At 53.3% G+C, this 20,749-nt stretch overlaps 1 protein-coding gene across 7 annotated transcripts in view; it reads left to right on the plus strand.

Moving 5' to 3' along the window:
- LOC138641660 (microtubule-associated protein 4-like) overlaps positions 1-20,749 on the plus strand; it is a 95,889-nt gene that overhangs the window by 68,848 nt on the left and 6,292 nt on the right. For 4 of the 7 annotated variants that reach the window (XM_069729223.1, XM_069729222.1, XM_069729226.1 and 1 more), the window contains 9 exons: positions 10,147-10,250; positions 10,347-10,568; positions 11,445-11,613; positions 11,920-11,982; positions 12,188-12,522; positions 14,432-14,566; positions 15,183-15,275; positions 19,722-19,799; positions 20,557-20,638. In XM_069729223.1, the coding sequence (XP_069585324.1) occupies positions 10,147-10,250; positions 10,347-10,568; positions 11,445-11,613; positions 11,920-11,982; positions 12,188-12,522; positions 14,432-14,566; positions 15,183-15,275; positions 19,722-19,799; positions 20,557-20,638 (1,281 nt within the window). The remainder of the gene's footprint in view (positions 1-10,146; positions 10,251-10,346; positions 10,569-11,444; positions 11,614-11,919; positions 11,983-12,187; positions 12,523-14,431; positions 14,567-15,182; positions 15,276-19,721; positions 19,800-20,556; positions 20,639-20,749) is intronic. The other 3 variants (XM_069729225.1, XM_069729227.1, XM_069729228.1) reach the window with 3 other exon arrangements.

Genomic DNA, 20,749 nt, shown 5'->3' on the forward strand with positions numbered 1-20,749 from the left:
CCAAGGAAGACCTGGATCTGCTGTCACCACCCGGTGGCTTGAACCCCGGCCAAGCCGTCCCGGCCAAAAAACAAGCAAATTCCATGAAGAGATCCATGACTGTAGCCGAAGAGCAGTCATCGGGCTACGACTTCAGCTCCAGGAGTGACATCCCGGACTTCTCCTCCTCATCTCTTATGAAGGGGCATCTTGTCTTTAAGGATGAGCGAGGCAGCGCGGGGCCGCTGCTAACCGGCCAGGACCTTCTGTCCTTGGCCATGCCACTGACAAAGCTGGACGATGTCCCTGAAGCTGGGACCGGCGAGAAGAAGGAAACGAAGCAAGAGGCATCTCCACTCGCTTCTCCATCCAACGTCTCAGAGAATAAGAAACCCGAGCCGGAGAACATGAGGCTGACTGAGGAGACTGTGGTGGAAAGTGCTAGTGCCTCGCTGTTATCACCCAAAGAGAAGGGCGTCCCGGAGGGTAAGTGTAAGACGTTAGGACCAGTCCACCTCATATTCAGCCATCTTGAGTGGTCCTGGCTTTTCCATCCTCCTCGTCTCCTGGTTCTGAAGTTTTACCTCCGGGCTTTCCGGCTACTGAACCTCCAGGCAGAATTGCAGTTAGGAAGTCGTGGAGAAGCCGCCACATTGGTCGTCGCTGAGCTTTTCTCCAAGCGATGGCTCGTTTCCATTTTCTTGCATTGGTCTTTTCCCGGGTTGCAGGGTCACAGAGGGATTAGACGTTGGGCACCTTGGGCTCCAGGTATAGAGGGATTACAGTGAGAGAAGCCTGAAAGGCTCTGGGGGGGTTAATGCTCGGCTCGCCCAGGTCTGCTGAGAAACGCAGCTGTGTGGAGATGTAGCAGAGCTGAGTGTGTCACTCGCACCATGATGGGCAGCTTTCATCGCAGCATGCAGAGATGTAGATGATTACTAGTGACGGCTCCTGTGCTTCCCCCCCATAGTGTCTGCAGGGTGACTGATTATTGACTGATTATTGAGGTCATTAATGGTTCTCCTAATTCTAACACAACCGAAAACTCCGGAGCTTTTTTTTTTTTCAGGCTTTTTAGCCTCTTTTTTTTTTTTTTTTTTTCTCCTTCAGGCCTTTACCACACCTTGCATGCCGGATTATGCAACTTTGCAAATCCTCCAGTTTAATAAACTCTCCCGTTTTGTGTCTGCAGCTTCTCTGCAGATCTGTGTCTCCCTATGGTTACAGACTGCAAACTATGCCTAAGTGTGGTCTGATGGTGCAGATGTGTTTTTCACTTTTGCCCCTTGTTCTGGGCTGTGTAGGATGTAATTGCACCCGCCCCCCCCCAGCATACGCCGTCTGTCCTGGGGGGGGGACGTAGCTGCCCAGACGGTGGTCTTTTCTGCAGCGGCCTCTACAGGTGGAATGGGGCAGTGCATGTAATCTTTCAGGAGGATATAAGTGTAGATTGTAGGAAACGCGTGACGGTCACTCAGGGCACTGGCAGGGGAGCGTGTCTGGACCTGGGGAGGGTGGCGATGGCTCCTTATGTTTAGCAATGGTGGCCACTTTGGCTATAAATTGTGTTTAAGACTTAGACAAAGAATAGTCACTACTTTTTTTTTTGGGGGGGGGGGGGGGGGGGGACGTTTTGTGAAATGTGAATATTACAGATAAATCTGTGCTTCAGACTGGATTTTATTCCTGGTTCCATCTGTCAGAAAATGCAGCGAAGATTAGAGCAGATTATGGAGGCTCCGTATAATGGGATCTGCCCGAAACGGGAAGGACTCCGCCGACGAAAGTGATCTGCTTCACATGAGCCATTAGATCACATTGCACTAAAGCCGAGCGCCCCGATCATCGGAGCCCAGGGGTCAAATCTCCTCGGACCAGGACCCCGATTCTCATGTTACTTTATAGCCCAGAAATCATGCACATTAATAATATCTGATACTGGGTTTTAGTGCAAATGTTGCATCTTTGTGCTTTTATAGGCTTTGTTTCCCGGTACATTGCTGGCTGCTAAATGAGGTAACTGAGGATCCGTCAGTGAGCTCCTTTCTGAGGAGAGTATAACCATGTGATGGGTGATTTATGATTAGTGACAAGCTCCCTGACCGCTCCTCAGACAACTCCTTCTGCAGCCGACAATCTACTGTGACTATAAGTCTTTAAGTGCAAGATTTTTAATGAAACACGATTGCAATTATTTTTGCACAAAACACATGTAGTTCGGATTACATATCCATCTTTTCATGCTCCCGTCGTCTGTCTCGTCCTTTGTAAACTGTAATAGATGTTCCTCTTAAAATTGCAAAAGCCAAATAGTTGTTCTCCTGCCCAGGATGCGGCCCCCCGAGGGGGACACAAGTCTTGTTTATGAGGCGGTATCGGCTTTCTCTTGGTATCTCTCATAAGTTCAGGAGTCTGGGAAAGCTGGGTGCTGAGCTGTGTAGTTTTCCCAGCGTTGGTTACACACCTATCGGTCTGGGGACTTCTTGCAAGGTGGTCCCGCATCAGGCGATGCTCTGGACAGGAGGGCAACCAGCCCGGCCGCTGTTACTCTGGTGCTGCCACATGGAACGTGGGTGAAGCTTTGGTGCAAAAATTGTAATCGCCCGATACAGAGTAACGAGGGGCCCAGCGAGCCGCAAAGGTCACCGCCACAGCACGCTGCGCAGGGTAAAGGGTCTTCTACTTGTGTCCCGGGGGATTTTCTGCAGTACAACGTGATACACAATGGAGGAAGTGTCTGCGCAGAAACGGAGCGTCGGGATAAAGATCCTGGGAGCGTGATACACGATGGAGGAAGTGTCTGCGCAGAAACGGAGCGTCGGGGTAAAGATCCTGGGAGCGTGATACACGATGGAGGAAGTGTCTGCGCAGAAACGGAGCGTCGGGATAAAGATCCTGGGAGCGTGATACACGATGAAGTGTCTGCGCAGAAACGGAGCGTCGGGGTAAAGATCCTGGGAGCGTGATACACGATGGAGGAAGTGTCTGCGCAGAAACGGAGCGTCGGGATAAAGATCCTGGGAGCGTGATACACGATGCAGGAAGTGTCTGCGCAGAAACGGAGCGTCGGGGTAAAGATCCTGGGAGCGTGATACACGATGGAGGAAGTGTCTGCGCAGAAACGGAGCGTCGGGATAAAGATCCTGGGAGCGTGATACACGATGGAGGAAGTGTCTGCGCAGAAACGGAGCGTCGGGATAAAGATCCTGGGAGCGTGATACACGATGGAGGAAGTGTCTGCGCAGAAACGGAGCGTCGGGGTAAAGATCCTGGGAGCGTGATACACGATGGAGGAAGTGTCTGCGCAGAAACGGAGCGTCGGGGTAAAGATCCTGGGAGCGTGATACACGATGGAGGAAGTGTCTGCGCAGAAACGGAGCGTCGGGGTAAAGATCCTGGGAGCGTGATACACGATGGAGGAAGTGTCTGCGCAGAAACGGAGCGTCGGGGTAAAGATCCTGGGAGCGTGATACACGATGGAGGAAGTGTCTGCGCAGAAACGGAGCGTCGGGGTAAAGATCCTGGGAGCGTGATACACGATGGAGGAAGTGTCTGCACAGAAACGGAGCGTCGGGGTAAAGATCCTGGGAGCGTGATACACGATGGAGGAAGTGTCTGCGCAGAAACGGAGCGTCGGGGTAAAGATCCTGGGAGCGTGATACACGATGGAGGAAGTGTCTGCGCAGAAACGGAGCGTCGGGGTAAAGATCCTGGGAGCGTGATACACGATGGAGGAAGTGTCTGCGCAGAAACGGAGCGTCGGGGTAAAGATCCTGGGAGCGTGATACACGATGGAGGAAGTGTCTGCGCAGAAACGGAGCGTGATACACGATGGAGGAAGTGTCTGCGCAGAAACGGAGCGTCGGGGTAAAGATCCTGGGAGCGTGATACACGATGGAGGAAGTGTCTGCGCAGAAACGGAGCGTCGGGGTAAAGATCCTGGGAGCGTGATACACGATGCAGGAAGTGTCTGCGCAGAAACGGAGCGTCGGGGTAAAGATCCTAGGAGCGTGATACACGATGGAGGAAGTGTCTGCGCAGAAACGGAGCGTCGGGGTAAAGATCCTGGGAGCGTGATACACGATGGAGGAAGTGTCTGCGCAGAAACGGAGCGTCGGGGTAAAGATCCTGGGAGCGTGATACACGATGCAGGAAGTGTCTGCGCAGAAACGGAGCGTCGGGGTAAAGATCCTGGGAGCGTGATACACAATGCAGGAAGTGTCTGCACAGAAACGGAGCGTCGGGATAAAGATCCTGGGAGCGTGATACACGATGGAGGAAGTGTCTGCACAGAAACGGAGCGTCGGGGTAAAGATCCTGGGAGCGTGATACACGATGGAGGAAGTGTCTGCGCAGAAACAGAGCGTCGGGGTAAAGATCCTGGGAGCGTGATACACGATGGAGGAAGTGTCTGCGCAGAAACGGAGCGTCGGGGTAAAGATCCTGGGAGCGTGATACACGATGGAGGAAGTGTCTGCGCAGAAACGGAGCGTCGGGGTAAAGATCCTGGGAGCGTGATACACGATGGAGGAAGTGTCTGCGCAGATACGGAGCGTCGGGGTAAAGATCCTGGGAGCGTGATACACGATGGAGGAAGTGTCTGCGCAGAAACGGAGCGTCGGGGTAAAGATCCTGGGAGCGTGATACACGATGGAGGAAGTGTCTGCACAGAAACGGACGTACGGTGCAGCTTTCACAAACCAGCGTGCAAAATTCACTGCTGATTTCACTATATTCAGTGCAGCTTCTGGGGTCTTCTAGCATAAAATCCCACGTCTGTGCCCCAGAATTCAGAGATGAGCGGATGGTGAGCAGAACACGCAGCGAATTATTAGAGACCTGGAACCGCTGCAGATTGTGCATGTACCCCACACTGGGCGGGGAGCCCACCCAGTTATGGCGGGGGGGAGCCCACCCAGTTATGGCGGGGGGGAGCCCACCCAGTTATGGCGGGGGGGAGCCCACCCAGTTATGGCGGGGGGGAGCCCACCCAGTTATGGCGGGGGGGAGCCCACCCAGTTATGGCGGGGGGGGAGCCCACCCAGTTATGGCGGGGGGAAGGCCACCCAGTTATGGGGGGGGGAGCCTACCCAGTTATGGCGGGGGGAAGGCCACCCAGTTATGGGGGGGGGGAGCCCACCCAGTTATGGCGGGGGAAGGCCACCCAGTTATGGCGGGGGGAAGGCCACCCAGTTATGGCGGGGGGGAGCCCACCCGGGGGGGAGCCCACCCAGTTATGGCGGGGGGGAGCCCACCCAGTTATGGCGGGGGGGGGGGGAGCCCACCCAGTTATGGCGGGGGGGGGGGAGCCCACCCAGTTATGGCGGGGGGGGAGCCCACCCAGTTATGGCGGGGGGGGGAGCCCACCCAGTTATGGCGGGGGGGGGGAGCCCACCCAGTTATGGCGGGGGGGAGGGAGCCCACCCAGTTATGGCGCGGGGGGGGGAGCCCACCCAGTTATGGCGGGGGGGGGGGGGGAGCCCATTGGGGGGGAGAGCCCACCCAGTTATGGGGGGGGAGAGCCCACCCAGTTATGGGGGGGGGGAGCCCACCCAGTTATGGCGGGGGGGGAGCCCACCCAGTTATGGCGGGGGAGGGGGGAGGGGGTAGCCCATTGGGGGGGGAGCCCACCCAGTTATGGGGGGGGGGAGCCCACCCAGTTATGGGGGGGGAGCCCACCCAGTTATGGCGGGGGGGAGCACACCCAGTTATGGCGGGGGGGGGGGGGAAGGCCGCCCAGTTATGTGGGGGGGAAGGCCGCCCAGTTATGGGGGGGGGGGGGGAAGGCCGCCCAGTTATGGGGGGGGGGGAAGGCCACCCAGTTATGCGGGGGGGGGGAGCCCACCCAGTTATGGGGGGGGGGGAAGGCCACCCAGTTATGGCGGGGGGGAGCCCACCCAGTTATGGCGGGGGGGAGCCCACCCAGTTATGGCGGGGGGGAGCCCACCCAGTTATGGCGGGGGGGAGCCCACCCAGTTATGGGGGGGGGGAGCCCACCCAGTTATGGGGTGGGGGGAGCCCACCCAGTTATGGCGGGGGGGAGCCCACCCAGTTATGGCGGGGGGGAGCACACCCAGTTATGGCGGGGGGGGGGAGCCCACCCAGTTATGGGGGTGGGGAAGGCCACCCAGTTATGGCGGGGGGGGGGGAGCCCACCCAGTTATGGGGGAGCCCACCCAGTTATGGCGGGGGGGGGGGAGCCCACCCAGTTATGGGGGGGGGGGGAAGGCCACCCAGTTATGGCGGGGGGGAGCCCACCCAGTTATGGCGGGGGGGAGCCCACCCAGTTATGGCGGGGGGGAGCCCACCCAGTTATGGGGGGGGGGGGGAGCCCACCCAGTTATGGGGGGGGGGGGAGCCCACCCAGTTATGTGGGGGGGGGAGCCCACCCAGTTATGGGGGGGGGGGGGGAGCCCACCCAGTTATGGGGGGGGGGGGGGGGAGCCCACCCAGTTATGGCGGGGGGAAGGCCACCCAGTTATGGCGGGGGGGAGCACACCCAGTTATGGCGGGGGGGGGGAAGGCCACCCAGGTATGGCGGGGGGGGGAGCCCACCCAGTTATGGCGGGGGGGAGCACACCCAGTTATGGCGGGGGGGAGCACACCCAGTTATGGCGGGGGGGGGGGGGGAAGGCCACCCAGTTATGGCGGGGGGGGGGGGGGAGCACACCCAGTTATGGCGGGATCCGTCGTCTGCTCATTATCTGGTTTTGGATGATCGGCCGCTGACGCCATCACACGTCTTCATCTCCCAGCGTTGGCAGATATGACAATTAGTATCTGTGCCTAATGATGGGGGTGATTGTTCTAACCTGTCCATGTATTAATAAACGGGGTGGGCTCGCAGGGGAAGCAGCCAGTGACAGGGCGGCCCCCGCTCATTATTTCAGCTCATGGGTTACATGGGGACAGTTATTACTGAAGTGGCCGCAGTCTCAAGCCGGATTAGTCGTCCGCTGGGGATTGTAGTAAAAGAAGAATAAAATGGAGATGATTTGCTTTTTTAGCCTCTTATATAAATTGCGGCTTTGGTTGCACGCAGCGCAGATGTTCCCACCGAGGCCGCACTGTCTGCAGGAAACTACAGCGAGACGATACATAGACTGTGTCCTGCTTCTGGGTTTCTGAATGGAGCCTGCAGTGTAAAGCATGAGGGATTATTTTTCTAGTTTTGGTTACATGCTGTAATGAGCTACTCCAGCAGCTCCAGATAGTTGTGGGGGGGTTAATAATCCTGGTAATTATTGAGGGTCTTACAGTGGACGTCCGCCGCTGGTTTAGAAGTAAATCTGTGGTTGATGTTCGGCCCCATGGGGATCCGTTACCCCAGAATACTTGGGGTGTCGGCTGTGAGATTCATGTGCAGCTCTTCCCAGTGATCAGGATGGAGCTGTATCATGATGGGGGTCGTAGTCCCGCTGTTCTAATGCTGTTTTGCGGCCCCCATTCCCTATAGGTTAAATGTTGGTGCGTTGTTTTGTTGTGGACCCTGGTGGTCTCGGCTCTATCTCCGGCTGCTGTGGTCTCACCGCTGTTCTCGCTCAAGGTTTTTTAATTTTTTTTTTTTTATTGCACGCGTGTAGTGATCAGTCCTAACCAGAGATGAAGCCAGACACGTCAGCTGCAATATTAATACCATTGATGAGTGACGCCATAATTACCAGATAATCAATGGTTTCTGTCAGCAGCAATTACGGGGAAAAGTGAAGACCCAAGCGACCGCAAGGGCCGCACTGTGATGGATAGGTCAGAGCATCTTGTGGGGTGTTCCCTGTATACGGCAGGTCTTGTGGGGTGTTCCCAGTATACGGCAGGTCTTGTTGGGTGTTCCCAGTATACGGCGGCTCTTGTGGGGTGTTCCCGGTATATACGGCAGGTCTTGTGGGTGTTCCCGGTATATGGCAGGTCTTGTGGGGTGTTCCCAGTATACGGCAGGTCTTGTGGGGTGTTCCCAGTATACGGCAGGTCTTGTGGGGTGTTCCCAGTATACGGCGGCTCTTGTGGGGTGTTCCCGGTATATACGGCAGGTCTTGTGGGGTGTTCCCGGTATATGGCAGGTCTTGTGGGGTGTTCCCGGTATATGGCAGGTCTTGTGGGGTGTTCCCGGTATATGGCAGGTCTTGTGGGGTGTTCCCGGTATATGGCAGGTCTTGTGGGGTGTTCCCTGTATACGGCAGGTCTTGTTGGGTGTTCCCTGTATACGGCAGGTCTTGTGGGTGTTCCCGGTATATGGCAGGTCTTGTGGGGTGTTCCCTGTATACGGCAGGTCTTGTGGGGTGTTCCCTGTATACGGCAGGTCTTGTGGGGTGTTCCCTGTATACGGCAGGTCTTGTTGGGTGTTCCCAGTATACGGCGGCTCTTGTGGGGTGTTCCCGGTATATACGGCAGGTCTTGTGGGTGTTCCCGGTATATGGCAGGTCTTGTGGGGTGTTCCCAGTATACGGCAGGTCTTGTGGGGTGTTTCCAGTATGCAGCAGGTCTTGTGGGGTGTTCCCGGTATATGGCAGGTCTTGTGGGGTGTTCCCGGTATATGGCAGGTCTTGTGGGGTGTTCCCGGTATATGGCAGGTCTTGTGGGGTGTTCCCGGTATATGGCAGGTCTTGTGGGGTGTTCCCGGTATACGGCAGGTCTTGTGGGGTGTTCCCGGTATACGGCAGGTCTTGTGGGGTGTTCCCGGTATACGGCAGGTCTTGTGGGGTGTTTCCGGTATGCGGCAGGTCTTGTGGGGTGTTTCCGGTATGCGGCAGGTCTTGTTGGGTGTTCCCTGTATACGGCAGGTCTTGTGGGTGTTCCCGGTATATGGCAGGTCTTGTGGGGTGTTCCCTGTATACGGCAGGTCTTGTTGGGTGTTCCCTGTATACGGCAGGTCTTGTGGGTGTTCCCGGTATATGGCAGGTCTTGTGGGGTGTTCCCTGTATACGGCAGGTCTTGTGGGGTGTTCCCTGTATACGGCAGGTCTTGTGGGGTGTTCCCTGTATACGGCAGGTCTTGTTGGGTGTTCCCAGTATACGGCGGCTCTTGTGGGGTGTTCCCGGTATATACGGCAGGTCTTGTGGGTGTTCCCGGTATATGGCAGGTCTTGTGGGGTGTTCCCAGTATACGGCAGGTCTTGTGGGGTGTTTCCAGTATGCAGCAGGTCTTGTGGGGTGTTCCCGGTATATGGCAGGTCTTGTGGGGTGTTCCCGGTATATGGCAGGTCTTGTGGGGTGTTCCCGGTATATGGCAGGTCTTGTGGGGTGTTCCCGGTATATGGCAGGTCTTGTGGGGTGTTCCCGGTATACGGCAGGTCTTGTGGGGTGTTCCCGGTATACGGCAGGTCTTGTGGGGTGTTCCCGGTATGCGGCAGGTCTTGTGGGGTGTTTCCGGTATGCGGCAGGTCTTGTGGGGTGTTTCCGGTATGCGGCAGGTCTTGTGGGGTGTTCCCGGTATACGGCAGGTCTTGTGGGGTGTTCCCGGTATACGGCAGGTCTTGTGGGGTGTTCCCGGTATACGGCAGGTCTTGTGGGGTGTTCCCGGTATACGGCAGGTCTTGTGGGGTGTTCCCGGTATACGGCAGGTCTTGTGGGGTGTTCCCGGTATACGGCAGGTCTTGTGGGGTGTTCCCGGTATACGGCAGGTCTTGTGGGGTGTTCCCGGTATACGGCAGGTCTTGTGGGGTGTTCCCGGTATACGGCAGGTCTTGTGGGGTGTTCCCGGTATACGGCAGGTCTTGTGGGGTGTTCCCGGTATACGGCAGGTCTTGTGGGGTGTTTCCGGTATGCGGCAGGTCTTGTGGGGTGTTCCCGGTATATGGCAGGTCTTGTGGGGTGTTCCCGGTATATGGCAGGTCTTGTGGGGTGTTTCCGGTATGCGGCAGGTCTTGTGGGGTGTTCCCGGTATATGGCGGTGCTCGAGGCGTGTTCCCGGTATATGGCGGTGCTCGTGGCGTGTTCCCGGTATACGGCGGTGCTAGAGGGGTGTTGCTCGCTGCATAGGTTAGTGACCACCAATATCGGTCTGAGGAAGGACAACTGGTAATGGCTAACATTCCCGCTGACTGTGATAGGCTTGTGTCTGGTATTAATGTTATGGCTGACGGAGCTGTGTGTAATCAGTCCTGTGTACGTACGAGGGTCTTCAGTCCGGATGGTGGCGTTTGGGGCTTTACCTGTGAATTTCACCTTTCAGGTAAATCTGAAGCGAGCGCCGCCCCAGAAGCCGCCAACACAGGAAGTGACATCACTGCTCCTCCTACCAAGGAGCTTCCCGCGAGTCCGGAGAAGAAGGTTAAGGTATGAGAGCGAGCGCTCGTGCAGGCGATGCCAGAAGTGTGGGGTCAGATTGTGCGACATCTACACATTGTGTGTGTTTATATCGTCTATGTAAAGGCCGCAGCAGCCGTAACCCCATCCAAGCCCGCCGCTAGCCCTAGAGGTAAACCTCTGGCTGCCGCCAGCCCTAAGAAGCCGCTCTCTTCAACACCCACTGCAGCTAAAAAGACCAGCAGCCCCGCTCCAGCCACCACTGTCAGCAACGGCACTCCGAAGCGGCCCCTAGGGAGCGCAACCAAGTCCACCACACCTAAGGAGACGAAGGAGGCAAAGCCCAAGGTAAGTGGCTGAGGAGATGCAAAATGCTCGTCCATCCTTCAGCAGGAATCATACGTCGCTGGTTTGGTTCCATGTTGGGGCCCCTGCACTCGGCTCTGGCCCCACTGTGTATAGGGAGCTGTCTGCTGATCATGTAGTACACACTGTAATGTCTCTCTAGGGTCGGCGTCTCTTCACCTTCCATACTGGGGTCTTATCTTCCTGATAATTTAGTATAAACCTGTAAAGAGCCAGGAGGAGGGAGATGCAGCTGCAGATTCTCTCAGTGAGACGGCCTGCTGTGAGGGGAGGCACCGCACGGAGAGCTCTGATTGGCTCCATGCCGAGCATAGCATTGCCATCACAATAGGTAGAGAAGGCAAAGAGAGAATATGCAGGAGGATGGGAAAGTGGTGATACACGGGGGTCCGGGAAACCATAAACTCCAATTCCCACGTTACAGGGACACACACACACACACACACACACACACACACACACACACACACACACTGCGTTACAGGGACACCTTTTCGCTGCCTTTCTAATCTGGCACATACGGTAGGTGACGCTCGCCTCCACCCGCCGCCCTGCGCTGCTGTGGACATCTGCTGTTACACCGACCACGGGGTCTCCCACCTCATGGCCGAGCGCCCCCGATAATCAGTAAAGGGCATTGTGCACACTGGACGGGATATTGCGGAGGTGCGAATTAATACGGGCGTAGTGATAAAGTGGGCGAGAGCACGGACCACAAAAGCGCAATTCGCACCTGTGCCGACCACCATCCGCATAGTAAGGGGCAGGAGGTGGGCAGCCGGTGGTCCTCGCCCTCCGTCCTGGTGACATCTGTAGATTGCGCTGTACTGTCACTTATTGTTTTGTTTTTCTGGGCAGAGTCTGAGTCCAGTGAAGTCCCCGGACAAGAAGCCCCTAACATCTTTGGCCACCCCTCGCTCTTCTGGTAAAGCCAGCCTGGTGGCCCCCAAGCTCGGCGCATCTGCCGCTGCGACTACTACAGGAACATCCGCTCCCAAACCTAATGTCACCCCCAAACGACCAACTGGTAAGTCGCCATTTTATATCCTGCAGGAAAGAATCTAATGCCGGGGGCAGAAGTGCCCAATGCCAGGCAGCAGCTGCACAGGCCGATGTCATTGTATGGCAGTTTTTGGCCGGAGCTGTGGACCTTTACTGGTTGAGGTGGAGTTCAGCTTTAAGGGTCTGCGCACAAGCTGGAAATCGAGACTTGGGAGTAATTAATGCAGGAGCGACCCCAACAGATGTAGTGAAGGGATTTCTGGAGGGTCACATACTTTTTCACATCGTGTGCTGATGCCGGCCCGGGCCTGACGGGTCTCCTCTGTTACAGCCCTGAAGAATGAAGTGAAGGCGGCAGAAGCCAAGAAGACCACCACAACCAAATCCCCTACAGGTACGTAGTCCTGTCTGCTGGGAACATACTGGACGTATACGTGATGCACACGGGTCTGGGTGGTCTGCAGTGACACCAAGACCACCTATACGGTACCACACAAACTCGTTAACCTTTAGATGCATGAAGTTGACAATCCCCTTTATCTTCACCCTGGGTGGGTTCCGGGTGGAGGATTGTGACTCCTTTTCCTTCTCTCTTGCAGATTTAAGTCGCCCCAAATCTGTTCCAGCTGATCTAACAAAAACCAATGGAGCCGCCGCAGCCCCCAGCCGCCCCAAGACCACCAAACCAGCTGCTTCCAAACCACTTACTGGTCCCAGTGCTTCCACAGACGCCAAGAAACTGCCCACCACCCGTCCGGCTCCTCTCAGCAAAACCAGCACAGCCCCCGTTAGTAAGCCTTCCAGTGCACTGGCCGCCAGCAAACCCACCGCAGCCCCCAAACAGCCTCGTCCATCAACAGCCCCCGATCTGAAGAACGTGCGCTCCAAGATCGGCTCCACGGACAACCTGAAGCATCAGCCTGGAGGAGGGAAGGTGAGCGCCGCCGCGTCCGCCCGAGTCACCGTCCATTGTACACTGTGCCTTCCCCTCTCATGTCATCTGTCATGGCTGCAGGGGCTGTCGCTGTGCGGAATCTCGGCATGATCGAATTATGGAGGGCAACGATCAGTGAAATCAGGGTGAAATAGAGGGGACGTTGGGGGTTGTAGTGGTGGAGATGGTTCAAAGCTGCAGCTACCAACTACCCGTCAGGTGGATGACTGCTATATGGGCCAAAAATGTAGCATTTTAGTGACTGCATCAGCAGAATAGTGAGTGCAGCTCTGGGGTATAGTATAGGAGGCAACTCAGGATATGTAATGTATGTACACAGTGACTGCACCAGCAGAATAGTGAGTGCAGCTCTGGGGTATAATACAGGATGTAACTCAGGATCAGTAATGTAATGTATGTACACAGTGACTGCACCAGCAAAATAGTGAGTGCAGCTCTGGAGTATAATACACGATGTAACTCAGGATCAGTAATGTAATGTATGTACACAGTGACTGCACCAGAAGAATAGTGAGTGCGGCTCTGGAGTATAATACAGGAGGTAACTCAGGATCAGTAATGTAATGTATGTACACAGTGACTGCACCAGCAGAATAGTGAGTGCAGCTCTGGGGTATAATACAGGATGTAACTCAGGATCAGTAATGTAATGTATGTACACAGTGACTGCACCAGCAAAATAGTGAGTGCAGCTCTGGAGTATAATACAGGATGTAACTCAGGATCAGTAATGTAATGTATGTACACAGTGACTGCACCAGAAGAATAGTGAGTGCGGCTCTGGGGTATAATACAGGATGTAACTCAGGATCAGTAATGTAATGTATGTACACAGTGACTGCACCAGCAGAATAGTGAGTGCGGCTCTGGGGTATAATACAGGATGTAACTCAGGATTAGTAATGTAATGTATGTACACAGTGACTGCACCAGCAGAATAGTGAGTGCAGCTCTGGGGTATAATACAGGATGTAACTCAGGATCAGTAATGTAATGTATGTACACAGTGACTGCACCAGCAGAATAGTGAGTGCAGCTCCGGAGTATAATACAGGATGTAACTCAGGATCAGTAATGTATGTACACAGTGACTGCACCAGCAGAATAGTGAGTGCGGCTCTGGGGTATAATACAGGATATAACTCAGGATCAGTAATGTATGTACACAGTGACTGCACCAGCAGAATAGGGAGTGCAGCTCTGGGGTATAATACAGGATGTAACTCAGGATCAGTAATGTAATGTATGTACACAGTGACTGCACCAGCAGAATAGTGAGTGCGGCTCTGGGGTATAATACAGGATGTAACTCAGGATCAGTAATGTATGTACACAGTGACTGCACCAGCAGAATAGTGAGTGCAGCTCTGGGGTATAATACAGGAGGTAACTCAGGATCAGTAATGTATGTACACAGTGACTGCACCAGCAGAATAGTGAGTGCAGCTCTGGAGTATAATACAGGATGTAACTCAGGATCAGTAATGTAATGTATGTACACAGTGACTGCACCAGCAGAATAGTGAGTGCGGCTCTGGGGTATAATACAGGATGTAACTCAGGATCAGTAATGTAATGTATGTACACAGTGACTGCACCAGCAGAATAGTGAGTGCAGCTCTGGGGTATAATACAGGATGTAACTCAGGATCAGTAATGTATGTACACAGTGACTGCACCAGCAGAATAGTGAGTGCAGCTCTGGAGTATAATACAGGATGGAGCCCGGGATTAGCACAGTCTTGTTTCCTTTTTGGCTGCAGTTCTGGACCAGACAGGACAATCCCTGGACCGTCGCTCTGTACTGAGGAGCTATAGATAAGGGAACAGGTGACTTATTTCCTTTCTTATTGCTGAATTATAAACCATCTTACATTTTCCCCCCCAGCAGGCAAAAGTAGAGAAAAAACCTGTGCCCGCCAGCACAGCCCGAAAACCTGTCCCAGCCCCTGCCGCCACTAAAACAGCCAGCGCTAAGCCGGCAGACCCTAAAGAGACCGCGCAAAAGCAAAGCAGTGGGAAAGTGAGTGATCAGTGAGCCGCTGCCGGCTCGTCGCCTCCTCCTCCTCGTCACTTCTCTCTTAACCTTCGCGATCTGTCCTCTCTCCCTCCTCCTGTCACCTCTCGTGTATCTGCCTAACACCTCCTCCTCTAGGCGTACAGAAACGCTCACGCGCCCATGTGCGGGGTGACGGGTAAGTATCGTGCACGCGAGCTGGCGCTCTGCACATTGTAGGATGGTGCCAGCTCGCCCTCCTGGTCATTGGGGGTCCGAGATGCAACATTTAAAGGAATTCTGGAGAAGAATAATACATGGGGGGCACTTCCATGGGGGGCACTTGCGCTTGCTGGCACTAGCACCCACCAGTAAGGCGGTGGTCTGTAACGCAGGACTGAATCACTAGTTTTTGTGTTTGCAGCGTATCAACTAATGACGTATTGCAAAAAGCGGATTGCTGGCTCTGCATGGGTGGGCCTAGGACGACGCTGTAGCTGCTGCTTAACCCCTTTGCTTCATGTTTTCCCCTCCCTGTTGTCATTCACGTAACCCCCGTTCGCTGTCACGTGATTTTCTAACCTCGCCTCTCCATTTCTGTGTCTCGTTTTGTTTTTTTTCTCCCCATCCTGTCACGCTCCAGGTCCAGATAGTCAACAAAAAAGTCAACTACAGCCATGTTCAGTCCAAGTGTGGCTCCAAGGACAATATTAAGCATGTTCCTGGTGGTGGGAATGTAAGTATGGCTGCCGGGCGCCGCGTCCGTGTGGCCGACTAATATCCATCGTGTCTCCTGCTCCGCGAACTAACGGGGTCCGTGTGCCGGGCTTTATGTTTAATGCTCCGCTTTTAGAGATGACCTGGGATTAATGCTCTCATTCACTGACAGGAAGCAGCGGTGACAAAAAAAACACAACTTTTTATTATTATTTTATACAATCTAAAAAAGATGAAGAAAAATATATTTCTTTTAAGGTTGAAGGTAGATATAAATCCCATCGCGTTAAACCTATAATTTAACATGTTAATCCGGAAGTAGAAAAAATAACCCCATGGGGCAGACACGAATAGCTGCCTGTTAGGGGGGTAAAATCCTTCCCAACTCCACATACGGCAATCAGACGAGTTCCTTGGATTAATTTAGCAGAATCAGGAAAGGCATCCAGGCCTCCTTGTACAGAGGTTAGTTTTGCATAATCTCTCTGTTCTTACAGGAAAGACTCCATAGTCTCGCTTCTCTTACAGGAAATAATCCATAGCCTCACTGCCCTTACAGGAAGGAATCCATAGTCTCGCTGCTCTTACAGGAAAGACTCCATAGCCTCACTGCCCTTACAGGAAGGAATCCATAGCCTCACTGCCCTTACAGGAAGGAATCCATAGTCTCGCTTCTCTTACAGGAAAGACTCCATAGTCTCACTGCCCTTACAGGAAAGAATCCATAGTCTCACTGTTCTTACAGGAAAGACTCCATAGTCTCACTGCTCTTACAGGAAAGAATCCATAGTCCCACTGCTCTTACAGGAAAGAATCCATAGTCCCACTGCTCTTACAGGAAAGAATCCATAGTCCCACTGCTCTTACAGGAAAGAATCCATAGTCCCACTGCTCTTACAGGAAAGAATCCATAGTCCCACTGCTCTTACAGGAAAGAATCCATAGTCCCACTGCTCTTACAGGAAAGAATCCATAGTCCCACTGCTCTTACAGGAAAGAATCCATAGTCCCACTGCTCTTACAGGAAAGAATCCATAGTCCCACTGCTCTTACAGGAAAGAATCCATAGTCCCACTGCTCTTACAGGAAAGAATCCATAGTCCCACTGCTCTTACAGGAAAGAATCCATAGTCCCACTGCTCTTACAGGAAAGAATCCATAGTCCCACTGCTCTTACAGGAAAGAATCCATAGTCCCACTGCTCTTACAGGAAAGAATCCATAGTCTCTCTGCTTTTACAGGAAATAATCCATAGTCCCACTGCTTACAGGAAAGAATCCATAGTCCCACTGCTCTTACAGGAAAGAATCCATAGTCCTACTGCTCTCACAGTAAATAATCCGTAGTGTCTGCTCTTACAGGAAAGAATCTGTAGTCTCTCTGCTCTTACAGGAAAGACTCCATAGTCTCTCTGCTTTTACAGGAAAGAATCCATAGTCCCACTGCTCTTACAGTAAATAATCCGTAGTGTCTGCTCTTAGGCTATGTGCACACGTTCAGGATTTCTCGCAGAAAATTTCTGAGAAAAACCGGACATTTTCTGCAAGAAAACCACATGCGTTTTTGCCGCGTATCTGACGCGTTTTTGCCGCGTTTTTTTCCGGACACTTCCCAATGCATTTTGTAGTGGGAAATCCGCAAAATTAATGAACATGCTGCGTTTTTTTACCGCGATGCGTTTTTTTCGCGGAAAAAAACGCATCATGTGCACAAAACATGCGGAATTCATTCTAAATGATGGGATGCTTATTGTATGGGGTTTTTTTTTGCAGTTTTATAGCGTTTTTATCGGGAAAAACCACGAAAAAACCGCAACGTGTGCACACAGCCTTACACATTTTATGCCCTAGTTCATGACCTAACATTTATCTACTTAAAACTTCAGATGACATTTCTCTGCCCAAATTTAAAAAAAACTGACAGTCACATCCAAACATGGACTAAGCGTGAACAGGTGCTGAACCTAGAGTCACCAACTCGTATACAGTCAAATTAATAAGGCAGCACACTGCAGCGCTAAAACATGCAAACATGAAAACTAAACTGCATTACTGCACTAGAAATATGAAAAAATGAGCGATTAGCGCGTAAATTGGCCAATTCATGTGTACCTGGTAGCCACATTAGGGCATCTCTCGTATACCAGGTCCTACTTTCCTTTCCTCGCTGGTCAGTTTTTTTTAAAATTTGTATTCACTAGCCTTCTGACTGAGCACTCCGCCTCTTAGCCACAGGTGTTTTAATCGCAGCAGGTCCATTACCCTTCCACAGAGAGAGAAATTTAGTCTAAGAGGAGGTTTCACAGGTACCCATTCAGATGGAGACGTTTATTCTCAGCGAGGAAAGGAAAGTGTAGGACCTGGTATACGAACGAGAGATGCCCTAATGTGGCTACCAGGTACACATGAATTGGCCAATTTATGCGCTAAACGCTCTCATTTTTTCATATTTCTAGTGCAGTAATGCAGTTCAATTTTCATGTTTGCATGTTTTAGCGCCGCAGTGTGCTGCCTTATTTATTTCTCAGCCCAAGACTCCAGCTCAAATAAATCCTTCTGTAATAAATTATCCTCCCCTGCATTGATCACCTTTCAGAGTTTAGTATCTGTAAATATTGTGATTCTCCTCTGTATGCCCCCTACAAGGTCATTAATAAAAGTAGAAAAGAAAAGGGCCCAATACTGACCCCTGTGAGACCCCCGTTGTTAACTCTGGCCCAATTGGAGGTTTGTTTTAGTTTTTTATACTACTACTGCTTCCTGTAAGTGAATGAGAGCAGTAAACTCGAAGCTCGGATCTAATCCTTTTGAGGTTTTACTACAAATAGAGCCAGTCTTGAGTTATACAGACTAATCTGTGTTTTACCAGCCCTGATACATTGTAGCAAACTAACAGTGTATCGGTGTGAGCTGGACTAGGACCATGGTGGGTTTCCAGTCTCTGGCAGGAAGCAGAGATGTTGTGAAAGTGAATGGATGAGATGAGTAATAAAGTTGTGGAGCTTCTGTGTTTTCCCCCGAGATCCCGCTCCACGTCACCATCGCTGAGGGATCGAACCACAGGCGCCTTATTACATGTGTGTCCGCCAGTCCTGTCGCTTGCTGCAGACCACCTGTTGTGTATGGGCCCCCCGACTGTAGGGATCAGGGAGTGGGATTTTATTGCCTGCAAACGACTTAAGTTGCTGCTTCTTACAGACTCAAGCTTATTGCTTAGTGGGAGTCGTCTCTTACGCAGGGCTACTGGATTACTGAGACCTGGCTGCATACCCCCAAAACAGACAGCCGCTCCCGTCCATGAGGACATGTCTGATTCTGCATGTTGGCTCATTTTTAATACTCTGCTGCACCAGTGCGGCGCAGAGGAATATTCTGCTGCACCTGCGCCGCGCGGAGGAATTCTCTGCTGCACCTGCGCGGAGGAATTCTCTGCTGCACCTGCGCGGAGGAATTCTCTGCTGCACCTGCGCGGAGGAATTCTCTGCTGCACCTGCGCGGAGGAATGCTCTGCTGCACCTGCGCGGAGGAATGCTCTGCTGCACCTGCGCGGAGGAATGCTCTGCTGCACCTGCGCGGCGCGGAGGAATGCTCTGCTGCACCTGCGCGGCGCGGAGGAATGCTCTGCTGCACCTTCAGACTTTTTCCCCCTGTAGCTTTTAACCCCCATTTTGCCATGGATGCAGTGTAATGCGGTGAAGGAGCGCAGCAGTGACGGACTATACTGGCGCAGTGTCGCCCCCTGCAGGGCTTGTGATGCCACTTGGAGCTTACAAGGTTAATTATCCCTCGTCCGATTCTCGGACAGATTGCAGGTTTGTTTGGTTTTTTTTTTTCTTAGCGTGCAAATGAAATATTCATCATGTTGGCAGCTCGGCGCGTGGCAGCAGATGGCGGCGCAGCCCATGTGCCCAGGCGGGGGAGCACTCACTAATGCATGGCCTGGGGTAGAGCTGCTTGTGGAGGTCCTGACCTATCCATGCAGATGTGCGCTGCAGATGTTCAAGCGTTACCTTAGATTTAACCCTTTATTTAATGTATGAGCAAATTGCTGAAACAGGATGGAAAAACATGGCTACCATGCCAGGGCTCAGCGCTGTTGTAAGAGCGAGGCCGAGCTGCAGTACCACTCGCTGCCTGTGACTAGGGATGGCGCTGCTTTTGGAAGATATTGGCCATGGTTTCTCCAATCTTGGAGGTGCCAGTTCCTTCCCCAGGCGTCCCGCTGGTTCCCTGGTGTCGTATGTGCACAACGACTGCCATAAGTCTCGTTCGGCGCTGATGCCATGCTCCTGACATGCTGGGAGTTGTAGTGCCGCCAGTTGTACACTTCCTCTCTGGACGTTGTTACCACCTTTCCTTGGCTTCTCTCCTTCTGTACAGTTATTTCTGGTTTCCGCGCTCTCCCCCTTTCTGTCTCTTCTCCGTCGCCTCCAACCCTACAGAACTAAATCCCCTATTATTCACAGGTAACAAATGCCGCCAAACCGTCCGTAGGCAGCAGCCGTCCGCCAGCGTCCACCAGCCACAAACCGGGCGGTGCCAACGTGAGTAATGTGCGGCCAGCACCGCGTCCCCTCGCACTGTTCTCTGCTGTCCATCACTGTAATAGAGGGGGCTGGCCCCCCAGCCAGAGCCGGGCCCCTCCGGTGACATGGCTGCTACCTCCAGAGCCGCTGTAACCAGGCGGATAGATGGGGCAATGCGGGCACGCTGGATCCAGGACTGCCGCAGCTGCTGGTGGCGTCCTCTGACTCCGGATCTGCCTCTTATTCACTCACTTTCCTCAGGTTTCTGATGTTCAGTGCAGGGTGAGCTTAAGGGGGCTTCCAGCTTTACTGAGGATAAAGGGGTCCGGCGTCTCACTTCTGCATCGGGAGGACGTCGTGTACCGGCCGCGGCACATGCACGATTAGTGTGCACCAGTCCTATACGTTGGACCAGGGGCATCTCCGCAGATGTGAACCGCAGCAAGGACCCCTTTAATCATTGCTTAACGATGATTTCTGCAAAATTGTAAGATTTTTAAAAAAACTTTTATAGTGTTTGCATAAATCTGGAAGACCCCTTTAAAGGATTGTGAGCCCTGAAGGGTTAATTCTGCAGCCAGCAGGTGATGAGACCCGTCTGGGGAAACGCCGATATTTGGGGCTCACTGACCTGACTCGCCCGTCGTCTTCACAGGGTTCTTCTTGATCTTTTCTTCTTCTCTGAGATCTGTAGGTTCAGTCTGTGGAGCGTACGATGACACTGCGCCATCCTGAGCCGAGCGCCACTCATGTTCTGTACTTGTCTTCCCCGCAGGTCCAGATTCTGAACAAGAAGGTGGACGTGTCCAAGGTTTCTTCCAAGTGCGGCTCCAAACCGAGCACCAAAGCCAAGTCAGGTGAGCGAATGACTGCGGAGACTGGTGGGTGCTACACAGGGCTGGGGACTGGTGCCCACTGGGCTCTGCCGCCTGTAGGCTGGGAATTGGTGCCTGCCAGGTTGTGCTGCC

Source organism: Ranitomeya imitator, chromosome 6 (assembly GCF_032444005.1).
Source record: "Ranitomeya imitator isolate aRanImi1 chromosome 6, aRanImi1.pri, whole genome shotgun sequence".
Taxonomy (NCBI): Eukaryota; Metazoa; Chordata; class Amphibia; order Anura; family Dendrobatidae; genus Ranitomeya; species Ranitomeya imitator.